Below are 19,076 nucleotides of genomic sequence, written 5' to 3' on the forward strand. Positions count from 1 at the left end.
GATGCCTCTGATTGGCTGACACTTGATCACATGCCAATGCTCTGGCTGCAAAGCAGGCTGGGACAGTGCATCTCGGGATGTTCAGCTCCTATTTGGGGGTGGGGGGAATGGAGGGCAGGGTCTGCTTCCCAAGATGGGAAATTTCCAAACCTAAGAAAGGGTTCAGATAGAGCTGGAAGGAGGGTGATGCTTAGAAGACCAATATTCTTGCTCCTAAAGAAAGAATTCTGGGTTTTGAAGTTTCTAGGTGATTTTTGACCCAGGGTGAGGGGGAGGGTGAATTTATCAGGAAAGCAGTTGGAGAGGGAGCTGAACTCTGCCTGGGAGTGAGGAAGTGGCAGGTCCTATCTTTTCTGCCTCTTCCTGGAACAGTGGATTAAAGGAATCTGCTTAGAAATGCCCTAGCCATGGTGCTCCTTTGGCTTGGGGTTAGGGGAAGGCTGCTTTAGTCCTCCCAAACAAGCAGAGCCTTTTATAAGGCCAGAGGCAAGCAGCCTTCCGAATTTGACTGGTAGAGGGGGTTTTCTTTGGTCTCACAATTCAAAAACAAATGCAAGTCTTTGCCAACAGATGCTCATCCAGAGTGGTCACATGCAAACCTGAATTCCCAGCTTATCTTTAAAATTAGAACTACCTGGTATAATTGGAATCAAATTCCCAGAAGGTATTAGCCATGGTTCACTCTGGTTCCCACCCCTCCCCTGTTGTATCTGGGTCTGGGGTTCCTTACTAGCTGTCATCATGTCTATGTTCATGGTCCCCTTTAGTGGAATTAAGGGGAAAGCTAGTTTGTAACTTCAGACATTCGGGGTCCTTGAACCAGCAGCATCGCACCCCTCTGGGTACTGGGTCAAAGTGCAGAATCTCAGGCCCCAGTGAGACCAGCTGTGTGGGAATCTGCATTTTGACAGCTCCCCAGGGATGTGTGCACAGTGGCAATGGAGAAGTGTCACTTTAGAATCAAGCAGAGGAGAAAAGATCTCCTCCCAGACCATTAAACCACTAGAAGGTGAGGAGCCTGGGCTGTGTAGATGGATGTGGTTTTGAGTGAGTTGAGTGACTTTGGGCAAGGCACTCTCAGAGTCCCGGTCTCCTTCCTGTAGTCTGAGAAGTAGAATATAACCCCTCTGTGTCAGAGGGTGACATGGGCTAAGGCAGTGCAGGGCTTAGCAGGTGCCCAGTGGAATAGAAAGCTCTGGACTAGTCGGAGCTCTTAGTCATGTCTGGGAGGGAGAAAGGGCTCCCTCTAAAGCTGAACTGAGACTAGTTAGTTCTCAAAACCCATTCAGATCGCCTCCCAATCAAGGAAGAAATCACAGTCAAGCTAGTGATAAAACCACATCTTGCCATTAGTTGTTTGGGAGACGCTGGAAATCTCACCTTGGGCATCAGCTTTTTCTGGAGGGGTATGTGTGTGTGTGTCTTTCTGATGTTCATGTTTTCCATTTGGAGCGGTGGCTACTGCCACATGTATTTAACACTGATAGAAACTGTTTAGTATCTTACTTCTCTGTTTAAAAAATTGCGCAGAGAAAGTCCCAGCGTGAGCAGGCATGTGTCTCCATCTCCAGCGCAATGAGAGCCGTGCATGGAAAGCAACATTGAATTACAGGTGTGCTAAAATCATTTCCTCTCTAACGTAGATCTCTTTGCACACAAGGATTTTAAAGCCCATGTATGAGGAGGCTTTGGCCCCCTATTCCCTACTGGGCTCTGAGGCCCAGGTCACCAGGCCTTGGCCAGGTGGGTGGACAGAGGGGGCGGCCCCAGGTTCCGTTGGCTGTTCTGGGGCCCCAGGGAGCCCCCAGGCCTGCTGTGCTTCCTCCAGGGCAGATGGTAGCAGAGTCCTGCCCTTGAGGATGAGGTCCCGACCTCCCACTGAATGTGTGTGTCAGCGGGATTCTTTTCTTCTTTTTATTGCTTTAGAGACATATGCTGACTTGGTCAAAATCACTTCTGCAAGATGTGACTGATGATGTATGAAATGAAAACTCCTTACCCAGAGCCGGGGGGCCGGTGAGCGAGTGTGTGGACACTCAGCCGGGGCTGGCCAGACACAATAACACCCCTCAGATTTCCAGGCCATCTTTCATCCCATGTGGAGCAGACCGGGGAGATCGGGTTACAGGCCCAGGAGCCCCGAGCTGGGTGCCCCGGCTTGGGGGAACCTCAACTGGGGGTGGGTGGCTGGGGGCTGTCTGCTGGGGAAATGAGATAGGCCCCAGGGAAGTTCCTGGGCCCTGGATGGCATGGGGGAAGCGGCTGGAGGACAATGAGAGGATTGGAATGCACGAATTACCCTTTCATCTCTGCTCCACTCTCCCCTTCTGCCCTGTTCTCTCGGCTGGTCCTCTCGGCTTGTTCTCACCCCTGCTCTGGATCCGCTCCTAGTCAGGATACATTTGCTTTCAGTGCTTCGCCAAAAAGCAGACCCTCCTGAAAAGTTGTGTTGTTATTTTTAAGCTTAGGAGGCTTTCCTGTTAACATAGTTTCCTTTTCATCCAGATGGTAACTAACATCTATCAAATGCTTTCTCTGTGCCCCAGCCACCTTGTGAAGTCAGCTACATGAATTGAATTAACTTCTGAATCCTCCCAGTAACCCTAGAAGACAGGCGGTCTTAGTTCTCCCCCCTTATATAGATGTGGGGACTAAGGCACAGAGATGGCAAATCCCTGGTATGGGGCTGCAAGTGGCAGGGTGGAGGTGTGAAACCAGACTGCCAGCTCCCCTACCCAAGACTTTCTCCAAACAATCCTGAAGCCTTTGCTGGTTGCCTCGGCTTTCAAACTGGCATCTCATGTACTCCTAGTCAGATATTCTTGTTTGCGTGGCGTGCATTCGTTCATTCATTGAGCAATCCAGCAGGCATTCACTGGGGGCCTGGTGCAGTCTTAAGGACTCCTTTAAGGGAGGAAGCAGGAAAGATAAAGAGCCACCTCCCACTACTCCCAGCATGGATCACTGGAAATAGATGGCTAAATAGGAGGTGGGGGGAATTCAGAGGAAATCTGGTCTTTTCTGGGTCTCAGGTATGAAAAGCATATTGTCTCTGTTTTGGATGAGAAGAGATGGCATCCAGAGCAAGGGCGGGGTGAGGGCTCTGAGAGATGTCACAGCCTGGTGCCTGCACACTCAGCCCTGGGTCCACCGTTACCCTTTAGGTAACGGTGATGCCTACTGCTGTTCATTCAACAGATACTTACTGAGCGCTTGCCGTGTGCCAGGCTCAGTGGGATTGTCGTTGTTGTTGTTCAGAAGCTAAGTCGTATGTGACTCTGTGACCCCATGGACTGCTGCACACCAGGATTCCCTGTCCTTCACTAACTCCTGGAGTTTGCTCAGATTGATGTCCATTGAATGGGTGACGCTATCTAACCATCTCTGCCTCCCTCTTCTCCTCCTGCCTTCAGTCTTTCCCAGCATCAGGGTTGTTTCCAATAAGTCGGCCCTTCGCATCAGGTGGCCAAAGAATCAGAGCTTTGGCTTCAGCATCAGTCCTTCCAATGAATATTCAGGACTGATTTCCTTTAGGATTGACTTGTTTGATCTCCTTGCAGTCCAAAAGACTCTCAGGAGTCTTCTCCAGCACCACAGTTCAAAAGCACCAATTCTTCGGTGCTCAGCCTTTTTTATGGTCAAACTCTCACATCCGTACATGACTACTGGAAAAACCATAGCTTTGACTAGATGGACTTTTGTCGACCCAGTGATGTCTCTGCTTTTTAATATGCTGTCTAGGTTTGTCATAGCTTTCAAGGGGCAAGCGTCTTTTAATTTAATGGTTGCAGTCACCGTCTGCAGAGATTTTGGAGTCCAAGAAAGCAAAATCTGTCACTGCTTCCACTTTCCCCCCATCTATTTGCCTTGCTTCAGGGCCTCAGGGCCTTTCCTTGGGGGACAGGGTAGATGCTGCCCAATCAGTTGTTTTCCGATTTAGACTCTTGGCACCAATACCTGGGGTCCCCACCCCTAGCCTCACTTGCTTGTTAGAATCCCTCACCCCAAAAAGATTTGTCAGCAGATTTAAAGCAGAGAGAGCTGCTGCAAAGGACTAGTATTTCAGCTTTTAGAAGAAAACAACCTCCTTTATCTCAGCTGGTATTGGAGGTGGCACAGCCGCTGCAGTGTCTTTGTCCCTGGAAGGCCAGCTCCAGGTTAAGCAGGGGGGACAGGCAGCCCTGGGGAGACAGAGACTGCTGGCCGCTCCTCTCTGCAGGATCTGTGCTGTGCTTCCTGCTCCTCCCGGGGAAAGCCCTCTCTTTCTCATCTTTCCAGGACTCAGGTCAAAGGCATCTCCCCTGGGAGATCCCCTTCCCACCTGCCTCCACCTCTCCCTACTTGTTCACTCCTGCCACTTATCACAGGCCACTGTGAGCTGGGCCGCACATGCTCCAAGTGGACACTGGACCAGCCAGTGTTGCTCCAACTGTATTGGCTGGTCCCTGTGTTGTTTCTCACCCTCCACTGTGCCCATCTAGGACACTCCCCCAGACCCTCCCACATGCCCTGTGGGAGCATGCTGTGTCCTGCCTGAGAGAATCCATGGCCGAGCACTGCTTCCTCTCCCACCCCCAAACCACATGTAAGGTTCCTGCTTTGTCTCCCCTGGCCTGGAAGGTGGTGGAGGCCACCGTGTGAGCTTGCTGTCTCCTGCCCCCACCAGCGCAGCACTGTGCTGGCACTGGGATGGGCCTCATAACTCACAGGGCCCAGCACGAAATGAAATCAGGGCCCCTTTGTTCATGTATCATGAAGAGCTGCAATATGGCAACGGGAGAGCTTTAAGCCAAGTGTGAGACCCTTCCTACCAGGTCACATGCCCATGAAGCCCACCCTGCCTGACTCCCAGGAAGTACTCAACAAACATTTGTTGAAAAAACAAGTCGATGGACAAAAGCAGGTGGAGGGGGTTTTCATAGCACCTTACTAACAGGACAGAGGCACAGCCCTGGGCCAGGGGGCCCAGGACCTATTCCATCTCGCAGCCTGGGGCCTGCGTAACAAGGCCAGGATGCCCCTTGAATGGCTAGGACCTGCAGCCTTGTGTTTCTCTTCTCCTTACCTGGACTCTGCCTTGCCTACCTCCACCCATGTGGCCCCTCACACTGCCATCTTGTCCAAAAGCCCCCAAAGGGGGCTGCATGGCAGAACCACCTCTCCTTCAGAAAACTCAGAAGATCAGGTTCCTTTTGATCAGCCCTGGAGCTTTCTGCCTCTCTGAAGTGAGGCTTAGCCAGACCCCTCCCCTCAAAGGAAACCATTGTCCCCAAACTTAGCCCTTTACCTTTCATCCCAGACTCCCTGTGGTCACCCTTCACCTAGCCCACCATCTGGGAACCACTGATTTGTGGGTTTGCCCTGGTCACTCAGATGGTAAAGAATCTAACTGCAATGCGGGAGACCCAGGTTCGATCCCTGGGTTGGGAAGATCCCCTGGAGAAGGGAATGGCTACCCACTCCAGTATTCTTGCCTGGAGAATCCCATGGACAGAGAAGCCTGGTGGGCTACAGTCCACGGGGTCACAAAGATTCCGACACAACTCAGAGACTGACACACTCTTTGGGGCAGGAAAGGAAGGAGGTGAGATTGAACTTGACCCATGGTGCTGCCATTCTGGGTCAAGTGTGATTTTGCTCCTGGTTTTACAGGTGAAGAAACTGAGGCTCCAAAGAGCAGTAGTTCACTCAAGGTCCCACCACAGTTCTGACTTGTGTGGGGTGCCAGTATGCCGTGCTCAGTGTGAGCTGGGCCCCAAGTGGGCAACTCAGTGTCATCTGTGGAATGAATGAATGAGGGGAGAGAAGAAAGAAGGCCAGGAGCATGTAACAAGGTCTATGGCTCAGAGGTGAACTGCATGCAAGGCCAGTGGGCCAGGCTATCTAGTCTCAGAGGTGGGGAGGAATTCTCTAGCCCACAAAATTTCAGTCACTCAACAATCATGACTGTGTAGCAACAGTGGCTTCCAGGCCCTGGATTCAAGGGCATCTGAGAGAGCACGGGCCTGGGCCCCCAGGAAGCTCCCTGGCTAGAGGGGAGACAGGACAATAAAAACAGGACAAATAACTCGAACAGTCATTCCAGACAGGGGAGGGAGGAGGAGTTAAAGAAAACAGGTGTGTGGGGATGAGGAGGGGAAGGAACCTTATCTGCGCTGGTCTGGGAGGAAGTGGCACCTGAGTGGCACCTGGAGATGGAGGGCTGGCCAGATGGCTGGGGTGGGGACAGAGACAAGTAAGGAAGAGAGTTCAGGCAGAAAGACTGGCAAGTACAAAGGCAAACCGGCAACAAGTTCAGGGAGGGATGTGCGTGTCTGGAGTAAATGGAAGGGGCAAGTAGGGTGAAGGGCTCGAGTGCCACCTCCTCCAGGAAGCCTTCCTTATCACCGAGCTTCCTCCGATCTCCTCCAGCTTGTTCCACCGCAGCGCGAATCCCACGGGTCCCGCTCAGGCCTCCTACCCTGTCCGGACAGCGAGTCCGGAGAAGGCAGGGCCGGCTCGTATTCCCCTCTCCGCATCCCCGCGGCGCCCAGCCGGGCGCTGGGCACCCAGCGCGCACTCAGTAAATATTTGTAGAGCGCACTAGAAGGAATGAATGAACCCATTGGGCGCCGCTGGGGGGAGGGCGGGGCCGAGGGCAGGTGGGAGGCCGCGGGCGCGGGAGGGGCCCTTGGAAGCCCGTCCTCCTCCCCCTCCTCCTCCTCCTCCCAGGCCCCAGCGCGTACCACTCTAAGGCTCCTGAGGCGGCCTCTCGTCGCGGGGCTGGGTGAGCGACCTGAGGCCCCTGCTCTGAGCGCCGGAGTTAGGAAGAGGGTGGGTCCCTGCCGCTCGAGAGCAAGAGCACGAGAGGAGCCAGAGGAAGGAGCGCCCGCTCGCCAGCCGCCTCGCCGCCTCCCCGGCACTCGCTCTCCCGGCTCCTGGGTTTGCTGGCTGCTCCTCCCACCCGCGCCCGCCTCCTCGCTCGCTCTCTCGCTCGCTCGAGCCGGCTTTCCAGCCCCGCGGTGCGCCCGGGCGAGTGCGGGGCGAGGGGCCCCGGGGCCAGCGCCGAGCCGGGGGCGGGGGTCCAGGCAGAGCGCAGCGGGTCGGGGAGGGGCCATGTCCGGCGCGGGCGCAGCGGGACCCATCTGCAGCAAGTGACCGAGCGGCGTGGACGGCCGCCTGCCCCCCTCTGCCACCTGGGGCGGCGCGGGGCCCCGGTGCCGGGTGCCCGGAGCCCGGGTCGCGCGTAGAGCCGGCGCGATGCACATGCGCTCGCTGCGCGCCGCGGCGCCGCACAGCTTCGTGGCGCTCTGGGCGCCGCTGTTCCTGCTGCGCTCCGCCCTGGCCGACTTCAGCCTGGACAACGAGGTGCACTCGAGCTTCATCCACCGGCGCCTCCGCAGTCAGGAGCGCCGAGAGATGCAGCGCGAGATCCTCTCCATCTTGGGCTTGCCCCATCGCCCGCGCCCCCACCTCCAGGGCAAGCACAACTCGGCGCCCATGTTCATGCTGGACCTGTACAATGCCATGGCGGTGGAGGAGGGCGGCGGGCCCGACGGCCAGGGCTTTTCCTACCCCTACAAGGCCGTCTTCAGTACCCAAGGCCCCCCTCTGGCCAGCCTGCAAGATAGCCACTTCCTCACCGACGCCGACATGGTCATGAGCTTCGTCAATCTCGGTGAGTGGAGGCGGGAGGGAGGGGGTGCGCCTCTGGGTCAGGAGTCGCTTTGGGACAGGGAGGGGGCCGCTTCTTAACATCCAGCCCGCCCATCTCTCCACTCTTGGTCGTTAGCAAAACTGCAGCGCTTGGCCAAGGGTCTCCCACCCCCCTGCCTTAGTGGACCCCTAGCCGCGCGCCCCGCAGGTAGGGCGAGCCGGGCTCAACTGGCCTGTGGGAGTTTGGGGGGAGTGAGGACCGGTCTGAAGCCCTCTCCGGGTTAAATCGGTGGCCGCACCTCTGGGGCAGGAGGCGCCGGGCGGGCCGCGGCTCAGTTCAAAGCGCGGGGCTCGGTCATGTGAGCTGTGCCCGGCCGGCTCGGCCCGCGCTACCTGGATTTAAAGGGCCCTGCTCCGCGAAGCTGCCTTCCCGCCCTTTCTGAGCCCCTCTCTGCTCTGCCCGTCCCTGGCATCTCGGGCGTTGCCTCCCATCCCGGCGCTGGCTAGCCCTACCTGTCTCCTCCCGGTGCGCCCGCCATAGCGTGCAGCGCGCCCCGGGCGCCGCGGGGGCCCCGTTCCTGACCGCTGGGCGCCCCCCTCGCTCTCAGCTCACCTGGCTGGAGCTGGGGAAGAAACATGGCCATTGCGAGCTTTCTATTTTAAATATTTAATGATAGGTCCCGGACCAGCAGAATCCGTTTTCAGCGTTTATCACGTGTGGCGCGCAAACCATGGCTTTCGGCTAATGGGTGGCAAGGGATCTCCCAGCAGACGCCACCGGGGTAGGCTAGGGGACCCGGCTTCTGACCAGAGCCCCGACGACCCCGGGGACCCCGAGGCTGGCGCTGCGGCGGGGGCGCGGTGCTCCCCTTCCATCTGTGCACGCACACTCACCAGGCTTGCTCAAACTAACCCCCGACTGTGCGCTGTAGGGCTGATGATCAAATATTTGGTTTCTGAGATAACACGCCCCGATAGCGCTGTTTCCTGAGCCGCTTTCATTCTACATGTGTAACTTGCTGCGAAAATACGTACGAAGTCAAGACAGCAAACTCACGCCCACCGGCGCTGTGTCAACAGGGAAATAATTGTCCTAAAGCCCCTCGCGGGGCACCCGGGGCGTGGATGGAGGGCGGCGGGAAGCGCGGATCAACCTTAGCGCTTCTTGCACCAGATAAGGTCCCTGGAGTTCCCCGGACGCCATTGTCTGTCCTTAATAATAGCCCCAAATCAAATAGTGAAACGAGTTTCAACGAGAGCAAGGGGTGGGAGGTTTAGATGCCAAAATGACTTCAAGAAAGTTTAAATTATACTAGGCAGCTTGTTAGAATGAGGCAACCCCATATGTCCTGATTTAGAACAATCTCCAAGATGTATGGGGTGGAAAAAAGCAAGGTGCAGATCAGTGAGGTTACATACATGTGGTATGTCATCCTTTCCCACTGGGAAAGACACCATGGACTGGAAATAGATTTCACTGGGGTTTGGGGTGGGGGGGGGTGGCAAGGCAGAACTGGGTTGGGGCCTTAGGGATTGGGAGTTAAGGCCAGATTTTTTCATTGTCTGCACTTCTGTCTGTGTGACTTTTTCCCCCCTCAACGTGTATTTGTGACCTATACCAGAAACTAAAGAAAAATCCCAAATACGTACATATAAATACATCAGTTAAAGCAGAGTTCTGCAGCCATCCTGAAGCCAGGGCTTAACCAGGGCCCTTTCTCAGGCTGGGGATTTATGGTATCTTTTCTGTTCTGTTGGGTACCAGCGACTCTCAGTGAAGGCAGCAGGTCCCGGTGGTGGCCTTCAGAGCCTGGCTGAGGTCATTCGAAAGGTATTTGTAAGCCCTGGCTTCTGTGGAGGGCTCTGCAAACCCAGAGCTTTGGAAAGGACCCTACGATTTACGGACCAGCAGCCTGGCCAGACCCGGGCTCCCGGCATGCCAAAAAAGGACCAGGTTGCCAACTGGGCACCTCTGGGAAACTTGGGGCAGGGTTGTTTGCTCCCCCATGGCAGTGGGGAGCAAGCTGGAACTTGTTTGGGAAGGCCACAGCTGGGTGGTTTTCCTTCTCTGGCTGTACACACACCTTTCAACCCGTTAGCCACATTTCTTTCATCTTGAAAGGACAAAGACCGGCTTGTCTGAGCCTCTTAATCAGTCGGGCTGGCTTTGGGCTTTGTGGGACAGTCCTGACTTTCTCAGGTCTTGCTTTCTGGAACATCACTCCAAATTAGATGGCAGAGTGGCTTTTAACAGAGTGCCCTGACCTTGTTTTCTTTCTTTCTCGGCCCCTAAAACTCGAGGTAATTAGTTGGGTGAAGACCTGGACCGTATTTGGGCAAGACGCTTCCTGTAGATGTTTCTATGGTTGCCCTTTAATTTCTGCTCCGCAGCGTATGGGAACTAACCTCCGATCTCTTCTGTTCTGTAGGGGTTCCGAGATTTTGCTCAGGAGGGGCTGGGGGTAGCAGTGGGGTTGGAGGGAGGCATGTAGGAGACTTGCCTGGAGGCTGAGAGAAAACACACGGTTTTTCCTTGGATTGCAGTTCATATTGACTTGTAACATACAAAGTTTTCTAAAGGAGTGTGTTTAGTCTCACACTTTACCTAAAAGTGAGAAAATGTCATTTATTCATATGCAGCTACCTCTTGTTATCATGCAGGGGACCCAAGGGGTCCGTTGGGGATTGTCGACAGAGACCTTGAAGGCAGACTGACCTCCACCACCCGATCCTTGCCCCAAAGCCCCCTCCTCCTTCCACCACCCTCTTCTCCATCACTACATACCCCTGCTGTCCTGCAGTGCTTGGGGGACTTCAGCCTGAATTCTGAAGGCTTTTGCAGACCTGGTACATTTCTTCTTCCCTCTGTCTGCAGCCAGACTGGTTTTTGTTCCTGCAAGTCATTCTCCTCAGAATTCAAGCTTTTTGCCAGGCTGGAGTGGGATCTAAACTAGAGAGGGAACTAGAGGAGGATTTATGACAAAACCAGGTGCTGAGAATGAGGACCTCAGACCGCACCTTGTGACAAAGACCAGCCTGTACAATAAAGCCCATGTAACGCTAGCTAAACTGCCAGGCGGAGACTCGCATCTTCCCAGCCTGGGCCTCTTAAGTTCAATGGCGAGATTTGTAAACTGGTTTGGATTAACAAGCCCCCAACTCCTCTGTGTAGACTTAATTTTGGAATTCAAAACAGGCTACCCGCTCTTAAATTGTCCCCAGGCAATGTGAGTTCTGCAAACCGAATCTGGCTATAGCTGCCCCCCACCCTCTTTCTTTGGAGAAATTCAGCAGCTCTTTCTGGAATCTTCTAAAGAAACCCGTGGCACTGGGGGTGTGTGGTACATGTCTGTCTCTGGTCCAGGTTATGAAGGAACAAAATTTGTTTCATCTTTGAAGTTAAGGTTAAAAAAAAAAAAAAAGGAAGTTGGAAACCTGTCCTTGTTGGGCTCAGGGTCTAGAAGTGGCTTTTGTTAATGTAGCCGAGGCACAGGGAGGAGGCACAGGGAGAAGGCCGTTCCGTTTTACTTTTATTTTATACCATCTGGTGATCCTTTTTGTTGACAAGTGTTTGGCATTAAGATCTCTCCTTTTGCCCCTTCAGAACAGGCCCTACCACTGTAGAGTATTAGAAAAAGATTCAGTTACAGTTTAAAAATTTCCTTCAGGGAGTGCTTGCCGAGGGAGCACGGGCTGCAGGCACTCGCAGCTGTAACCTGGCTTGTGTTAAAATTTGGAAAGGGCTGTCCCGCATTCCAGCGCTCAAGCGCCGGCCTTCACTGGTGAGCAGCCAGAGGTTAATATAGATGTCACCCAGCCTTCCCTCCTTCTCTCTTTCTTTCTCTCTTTTCTGCAGAGCGCCTTCGCTATAGGAGCGCACCAACAGCTGTGTTTTCAGTAACCCTTTCAACATCAGTTCTTTTAAACCTCATTTTCCTGCTTATATAAATCAAAGATCTTCTCCCCCACCCTCCTCCCAAGGATATATGTGACCCAGATTTGAACTTTTTGGATCGTCTTTGTAGTTCCCCTCTGGAATCAGAGCAGGTTAAGGCCAAGCCCTGGATGCCAGCTCGCGTGGCTGTTTGTGGGTTTGATTCCAGAGTGGTTGATTCCAGAGTTGTCACTCGGTTGCAGGGTGGCCCTTGAAGGGGGTGAGAGAGGAGACCTGGAGAAGCAGAGAGGGGTTCTCTGCGTGCACAGAGAGAGGAAACAGCTTCTGAGATGCAGCTCCTGTGAGCTCTGGGTCGGGGCCTTCCATCGCGTCGCTGCCTGTCAAGCCTCTGCCGAGATAAACACAGCTGGCCCGCGATCCCTTGACCACCGGCGTGCCTGCGATGTGAGCGAATATCACATGTCTGCTGAACTTGGAGAGAGTGATGACTTCATTCCAGGGAGAGCCTCATCTAAATTGATTGATCACCCGTATCGCTTTAATATCATCCCCCCCCCCATTGGGTAAGGTCATATTTGGCCCATTGCGAGAATCAGAGTGTCCTAACACTCTCCCCGTCTCCACCCTTCCCCAGCCTGCCCGCCCATTTAACCAGCTGCACATTTTGAATGGAGAGCCCTCTGGACCAGGCGGCTGACCCCGTTCATTTTTTGGTGACCACCTCTTCATACCTTGCTGGGGGCTGTCGGCATGGCTGGTTTGTGGCGGGGGATGCTGGAGTGCTTTGCTTTAATTCGCTCTGGCAGTGTCACCGGGGTTAGGGCACAGGCAGGGATGTGTGGGACCTGTCATGTTATTGTCAGAAGGAATGCGAGGATTAGCCTTTAAAACGTGGCGGTGGGAGAACACTGCAGCTGTGTACACTTATTATAGAAGATTTAAGTCCCACTGGTAAAATCAATATCTTGAATTGCTTGACCCTCTGCTTTTAATTAGTTTCAATCAAATGCGCCGGTGTCATTTTGCCTCCTCTCGCCTTCCTGGGGTGAGGAAATACCAATATTTACATAGAAACTGTTAATTTGTGGTGCAAAGGAGAATGCATTTAGCTTTGCACACCCAAATTGCTCCGACAATGTGAAGGATACCAGATCAGCATGGCGGTGAGCGGCGATGTCACCTGAGTGAGGCACCGCCACATTAGGGATGTTTGCTGCCTGGCTCCAGGATGTGCTCACAGGTGCCTGGACCCACAAGCGCAGTGTGTGAAGGTGCAAGTCTTTCAAGAAACTAGCCGAGGCTGACTCTGCAAGCCAGACCTGCCGCGATTCATCCCCGCCCCCGTCATCTAAAATCTTTTCTCTGCCTTCCTGGTTGTTTTGAGTCTGTTCTCCCAGCCTGCTGGGTCCTTTGTACCGGGCGGCTCAAGGCACAGTACTTTATTTATTCCAGAGCTTCAGAGGCTTTTCTTTCCAATTCCTGAAACAGTTTATAGAGGAAGGGGGGTGCTTTCGCTGCAAATGATCCCATGTACAACCACAGCTATTATGTGAACCATTCAGTATTAGTTGTGTGTTCAGCTGCAGTTGAGTTCTGGGTTTTGCAGCAAATGGCATTTGACAAATATTATTTGACAAAAAATGTGACTCGATATTTCTTAATGTGGAACAGATACTTCCCAGTTAACCTTCTGTGGGGAAAAGTTGCCCAAACCTGACGTGAAATGCAATGTGGATGAATACCAGGGCTGCCTCTGTGTTTTACCCCCCCCCCCAAAGTGGAGTGTTTATGATTTGGGGGGATATTAGCAGTGCATGAAGCTTGACACTTACTTATGTGAAACTCAGAGTAGCATGTGCGATGCTGTCCTTTCAACATTTGTGTCGGGAGGCATTGCTGGGAGCCGAGAAAAGCCTTAGCTGATCCGAGTGGAGTGGATTGAATTAATGACAACTCTGAGAGCACCAGTTTTAGGGTAATTGCTTTATTGTTTTGGAGCCAGGGTGCTTATAATCTGGTTCCTGTACAAACATGTTTAACGTGTGTTAATGCATTTGCAAACCAGAGCCTCTCAGCACAACCCTGCTTTTCATTAATTGATGTCGGTAGCATGGTACAGTATTTCAAAGAGCTGGCCAAGTATAAACTGTGTTTCCAATTTCCTTCCTTTCCTGTGTTTGGAATGCCAATGTTAATTTGTTCCCATGCAGGAGCAGGGGCTGCCAACTGCGGCTTTCTATAAAGGGCTTCACGGTGAAGGCTTCCAGCCCTCACTGATGCTTGGGGCTGCCTGGCCAAGTTTCCTGACACTTTGCAGCTAATTCTGGGTGATATATGGAGTGGGGGGTTGGGGGGCTTCACTGCCGTGTAGCGGAAGTTCCTGGTGACAGCAGAGGGTGTGACTTGGCGGCAGAGAACGGCAGGGCATCCACACTGATTCTCTTTAGACACGGCTTAAACCCCTGTGTCTGTTTCCACTATGGTTGCATTTTAGCTGTGTGACCTTGAGCAAGTTACTTAATGTCTCTGCGTTTGTTTCTTCATTTTAGAAAGCTGGATAGGCATCTCCTCCTCCACAGACCCTCATAAAGACAAAATCAAATCTCGTGTGGGTAGAGTCTGGTACACAGTAGGTGCACAATAAATGGTGAACCTTGTTTCTGTTTTGGTGGCCAGATCACCATTCACGTTGGTATAATAGTCCAAATTTCAGTTTTTAAGTACTTGATCTTAAAATACCAAGATTAAACCACCCATGTTGTTTTAGGGATATGAAGAAAATGGCCCTAAAGATGTACATCTTTGTGTACATCCATATACCCCTCACACATTCATTTTCTTCTTTAGAGATCAGTGAAATTTGAGCACACCAAACTTATCTGAGGATAGGTGGAGTCTAATGCTGGGGCTTCCCAGGCGGTTCAGTGGTAAAGAATCCAACTGCCAATGCAGGAGACCCTGGTTTGATCCCTGGGTTGGAAAGATCCCTGGGAGAAGGAAATGGCAACTCACTCCAGTATTCTTGCCTGTGAAATCCCATGGACAGAGGAACCTGGCGGGCTACAGTCCATGAGGTTACAAAGAGCCGGACACGACTGAGTGACTGAGCACACACGCAGAGCCTAATGCTGACTTGCTCTCGATTTTAGCATTGATGGCTATTTAAAAATTTTCTTCCTCGGGCACCTGAAACTTGAATGAGGGCTGCACAGGAACTGTCTGTACTGTCCTCGCAACGTTCCTGTAAATCGAAAATTATTCCAAAATAAAAACTTTTTTATTTCAAAAACTCACATTACTGACATATTTCTTCCCATCCCTTCCTGGAAAGCGGTCAAAGTACAAATTGTCTTTTCCTTAGAGGGAGTGACAAGCCCAGAGCATTCATTAACAGACCGGTACAACTTCCCCACTTTTTATGGGAGCAGGTGCAAGGCTGCCCCCCACCCCCGCCCCACTGCATTCCCCCAGCTAGGGTTGGGATAACAAATCCCTGAGTGGATTCAGTGTGTTTGGAAGCCTCTGGAGATCAGTGGACGGCAAGGGTCTCCAGGGCCTGAGATGCAGGGTGGGTTTTCTCACCCAAGTTTTCCCATAAATTCTCTTCAGGTCCTTTTACACCATTTGAAAACTCTTGACTTAGCGAGTATTAAGGTTCCCCACATCTTTGAGGTCACGTGTTATTCTTTCACTTCTTTACTTCCCCAGAGTAGCTTTCAAGTTTCAATCTTCTGTTGTCTGGCTTAATTAAATTTGGCTGTGAATAAAAACTTGCAGTGTTTCCAAAATTGCAGACTTGCACGTTTTTAAACATTGAAGTTAGGCCTGTACCATCTTGTAATGCCAGCCTCTCTCCTTCTTTCACATAGTTTGGAGGAAAAAAAGAACCCAAGCACTTAGCATGGCCATCCACCTAGAATGGTCCCTGCGCTCGTCTGCCCAGTGGTTTAACCACGCACTCAAAGGCAGGCAGGTTATTCTGTAGTTTCGATGACTTGTGTTCTGGCCTTCAATAAAGGAGTCTCCTCTTGGCTGCTTTCTCAGGCATTCTTCCTAGCCTACTCTTGCCCTGCCCTGCAGAATTCTTACGGCACAGAAAGCGTTCAGACATTGGCAGTTTGTGTGCATGAAAGACGTAGAGCTGTTCTAAGGCAGTGTCTTCTGAATGTGTGTGTTTTTTTTTTCATATTTATTTATTTGGCTGTGCTGGGTCTTAGGGCAGCATGTGGGATCTAATTCTCTGACCAGGGATCAAATCCAGGCCTCCTGCATTGCGAGTGCAGAGTCTTACCCACTGGACCACCAGGGAAGTCCCCCTGAGTGTTTTTTAATACTGAATCCCTACTAATAAATCTTTGAGTACTCACCCAAAGAAGAAATAGATCATATAATTACTCCTGTTTTAGGTTTGTACTTTATAAAACAAAGACTAAAAGAGAAATCTAAGTAGGAGGCACTAAAGATAAAAAAATACAAAATTCTGATGTTCACTAATACACATTTTAACTAATGCATCATTAGTAATTAGTGCAAAGATTGCAAGTTTAATTCATTAGCCAGACAAATGTAATTTTTGCTACCATTAAAATTTTCAACATGATGGAGTTTGGTCTTTCAAAACTTGCAGTTCAGCAGTTTGGAGGCAGCGAGCTAAAGGTCTGGTCCTAAATTTTGATTATTTTGATCCTTGGTCTAGTCAGCATCAAGAGTTCACAAAGAACCCCACGAATCTTGGTAGTTTGAAATCACAGGGCCTTGTTATTCTCTTGTTATGGGTGCGTTGTGGGTTGGCAGGGTGCTCTGCACTTCGGCCAGGAGGGAGGGTGCTCAGGACTCCAGGCTGATAGAGCTGCCACCCTCTTGAATGCCACCCTCTTGAATGTCACCAGTTACAGTACCAAAGGTAAAGACAGCATGGCTTGTCCATGGGCTTTTCCTCATTCCAGCTGGAAGCAACATGGGTGCTTCTGCCCACTTTTCATTGGTCAGAGCCTGTCACATGGCCAGACCTGACCCAAAGTGGCAGGAGATGACAGTCTCACCCCAAGCTTGGAAAGAGACAACTGGGAAATGGCACTCATGATGAGCACACTGTTGTAAGCGAAGGTGCTCTCACCAGATGAAATTATGGGAACGGAGCAGGTGAACTGTTGGCCGCCTTACTGTAATAAGGTCTGTATTTTTCAATCTCATCCACTTAGTTATGCAGAGATATTTTGAATCCCCATCTTCCCTGACGTTCATCAGTTCTTGAAACTTAGTTGAGAGTATGCTGTTTCCCGCCCTGTGTCCCACTGCATCCCTCTTGCCTACCCTAAATCCTTGCACCCCATTTTGGAGAACAGTGTTTCTGGAAGTGTCCCAATCACTGAAGTATTCACGTGGTTGGACAAGAATAACCGCTTCTCTCCCTTCCCTTGTAAAATGACTCGCCTCTTTAGGACCTGTCTTTCAGCAAAAGCACGCTTCAGCTGCCCTCGGGTTCACTAGCCAGAGAATCAAGGAGCCTGACGCTCATCTTGGCTCAAGAGGTTCTTGCCCTCCTGGCTGGTGTTTGTCCCGGCTATGCAGGTGACTGCCTTATCAAGAGGTCCAGCTTTTCCTTCAGAGGCACCTCCTTGTCCAGGCAGGGTCTCCAGGCAGGGTCTTGCAAAGCTGAATCTAGAAACTAAATGTCAGAGACTCCTTCATTATCTAAATGCATCGCTGAAATAAATCATAGTGATAACGTGGGAGGGTTGAGATCTTTCTGTAGCACTAATGGATTTATAACAGCCTCCCTTATCTGGTTCCACTCTCTCTGGTTCTGCATAACAAGTCGTATCATTCCCATTTTAAGGAGGAAGAGGCTAAAGGGCCCCGAATTTACAGAGCTAGGAAGTGGTGAGGTTGGCCTTTGAATCCAGCTCTTGCTGAATGTAAACCTATTCACGCTTTCCTCTGGGGGCCCAGTGGAGGTGTGTGAAGGGTGGAGATGGAGCACGAGGGCAGTGGTGATGAGACCACCAGAACAGCCTCTCAGCCCTTGACCTTGCCTTTGTGGCTCTGTGCTCTGAAGAGGAAGATAAAGATAAGCAACTCACACCTTCCCCTTCACTCTCCACCCTGCTGTGGAAACTCCCCTCTGTTCTGTCTCTGTGCATTAAGAATTATTGACAGGGTCCAGGGCCCTGAGTGCCTATGTACTGGGGTTCCTATGTACACCCCACACCCCACTGATGGGAAAATTCCAGAGGCAGCTAGGGACTGATATTTTAATAGCAATACCTCAAGACACTGTATGGAAAGGAGGAGTAGTTTTTACCACATGTATGGAAATAAATATTGCATACTGATTGTAATAACATCAAATCACCATCAGTCTAAATATCCATGAGTGGGGGACTGGAGAAATAAATTTGTGATAAATTTATTTATACGTGTGTAATGAAACAGAAGGGAAATGCAAGAACTTCTTTTTTTATGTATCAACTTAGACTCAAAACAGAGTGTCAAGAGAAAGAAGGCCAGTTGTATAGGAGGATGTTTAGGGTGTAAGCATTCCTCATGGTGTCACAATAGACACACACAAGATCACCAGATAATACCGTCTATCGTTGGGCGAATACATATTATGGAAACATGGCCACAGAACTCACACCAGCTGCCTTTAGGGAGGCAGGAAAGGGATGGGATTGGGGAGAAATTTCAAATAAACTTCAACTATTCTGGTTGTTTCCATTATTTTAATAATAAGACTGGACTCCCCCTGCCAAAAAAAAGAAAAGTAATATTGGACTTCCCTGGTGTCCAGTGGTTAAGAATCCACCTGCCAATGCAGGGGACATGGGTTCGATCCCAGGTCTGGGAAGATTCTACATGCTGCAGGGCAACTAAGCCCATGCTCCACAACTACTGAGCCAGCACTCCAGGGCCCACGTGCCATAACTACTGAGCCCACAAGCCACAACCATGCCTTCACACTGTAGAGTCTGTGCTCTGCAGCAGGAGAAGCTGCCACCATGAGAAGCCCATACACCTCAGCTAGAGAGTAACCCCTGCTCCCCACAACTAGAGAAAGACTGTGCCCAGCCACAAAGACCCAATGTGGCCAAAAATAAGTAAATGAATAATTTTTAGAAGCAAATTTTTTTTAATGTGTTTTAATAATAAGAAACCATTGGGAAGTGCAGTGTGGTATTCTGGGTTGGATCTTGGAACAGAACAAGGACAATAATGGAAAAACTGATGCAATCTGAAAAAAATTGGGAATCTAGTTAATAGTAATCCATCCATGTTAAATTCTTAGGTTTGACAAGTGTCCCACAGTTATGGAAGATGTGAATCTTGAGGGAAGCTGATTGAGTATACACGAGAACTTTATACTGTCTTTGCAAGTTTTCTATAAATCTAAAGTTTTTCTAAAACAAGAACTTTACGGGGGGCGGAGGGGGGGGGGAGGAAGCAACCGTGATATTGACTCCTGCTAATTCTTAGTTGTTTGAAGGCAGGAGGAGAAGGGGGCAACAGAGGATGAGATGGTTGGATGGCATCACAGACTCAGTGA

General features: G+C 51.1%; 1 protein-coding gene across 1 annotated transcript in view; it reads left to right on the top strand.

Moving 5' to 3' along the window:
- The first annotated feature begins 6,740 nt into the window (after positions 1 to 6,740).
- BMP7 (bone morphogenetic protein 7) overlaps positions 6,741 to 19,076 on the top strand; it is an 86,858-nt gene continuing 74,522 nt past the window's right edge. Inside the window, exon 1 of the mRNA XM_061437073.1 lies at positions 6,741 to 7,657. Within this exon, the coding sequence (XP_061293057.1) occupies positions 7,240 to 7,657 (418 nt within the window). The 5' untranslated portion in view covers positions 6,741 to 7,239. The remainder of the gene's footprint in view (positions 7,658 to 19,076) is intronic.

This window comes from Bos javanicus, chromosome 13, assembly GCF_032452875.1.
Source record: "Bos javanicus breed banteng chromosome 13, ARS-OSU_banteng_1.0, whole genome shotgun sequence".
In the NCBI taxonomy this organism is placed as follows: Eukaryota; Metazoa; Chordata; class Mammalia; order Artiodactyla; family Bovidae; genus Bos; species Bos javanicus.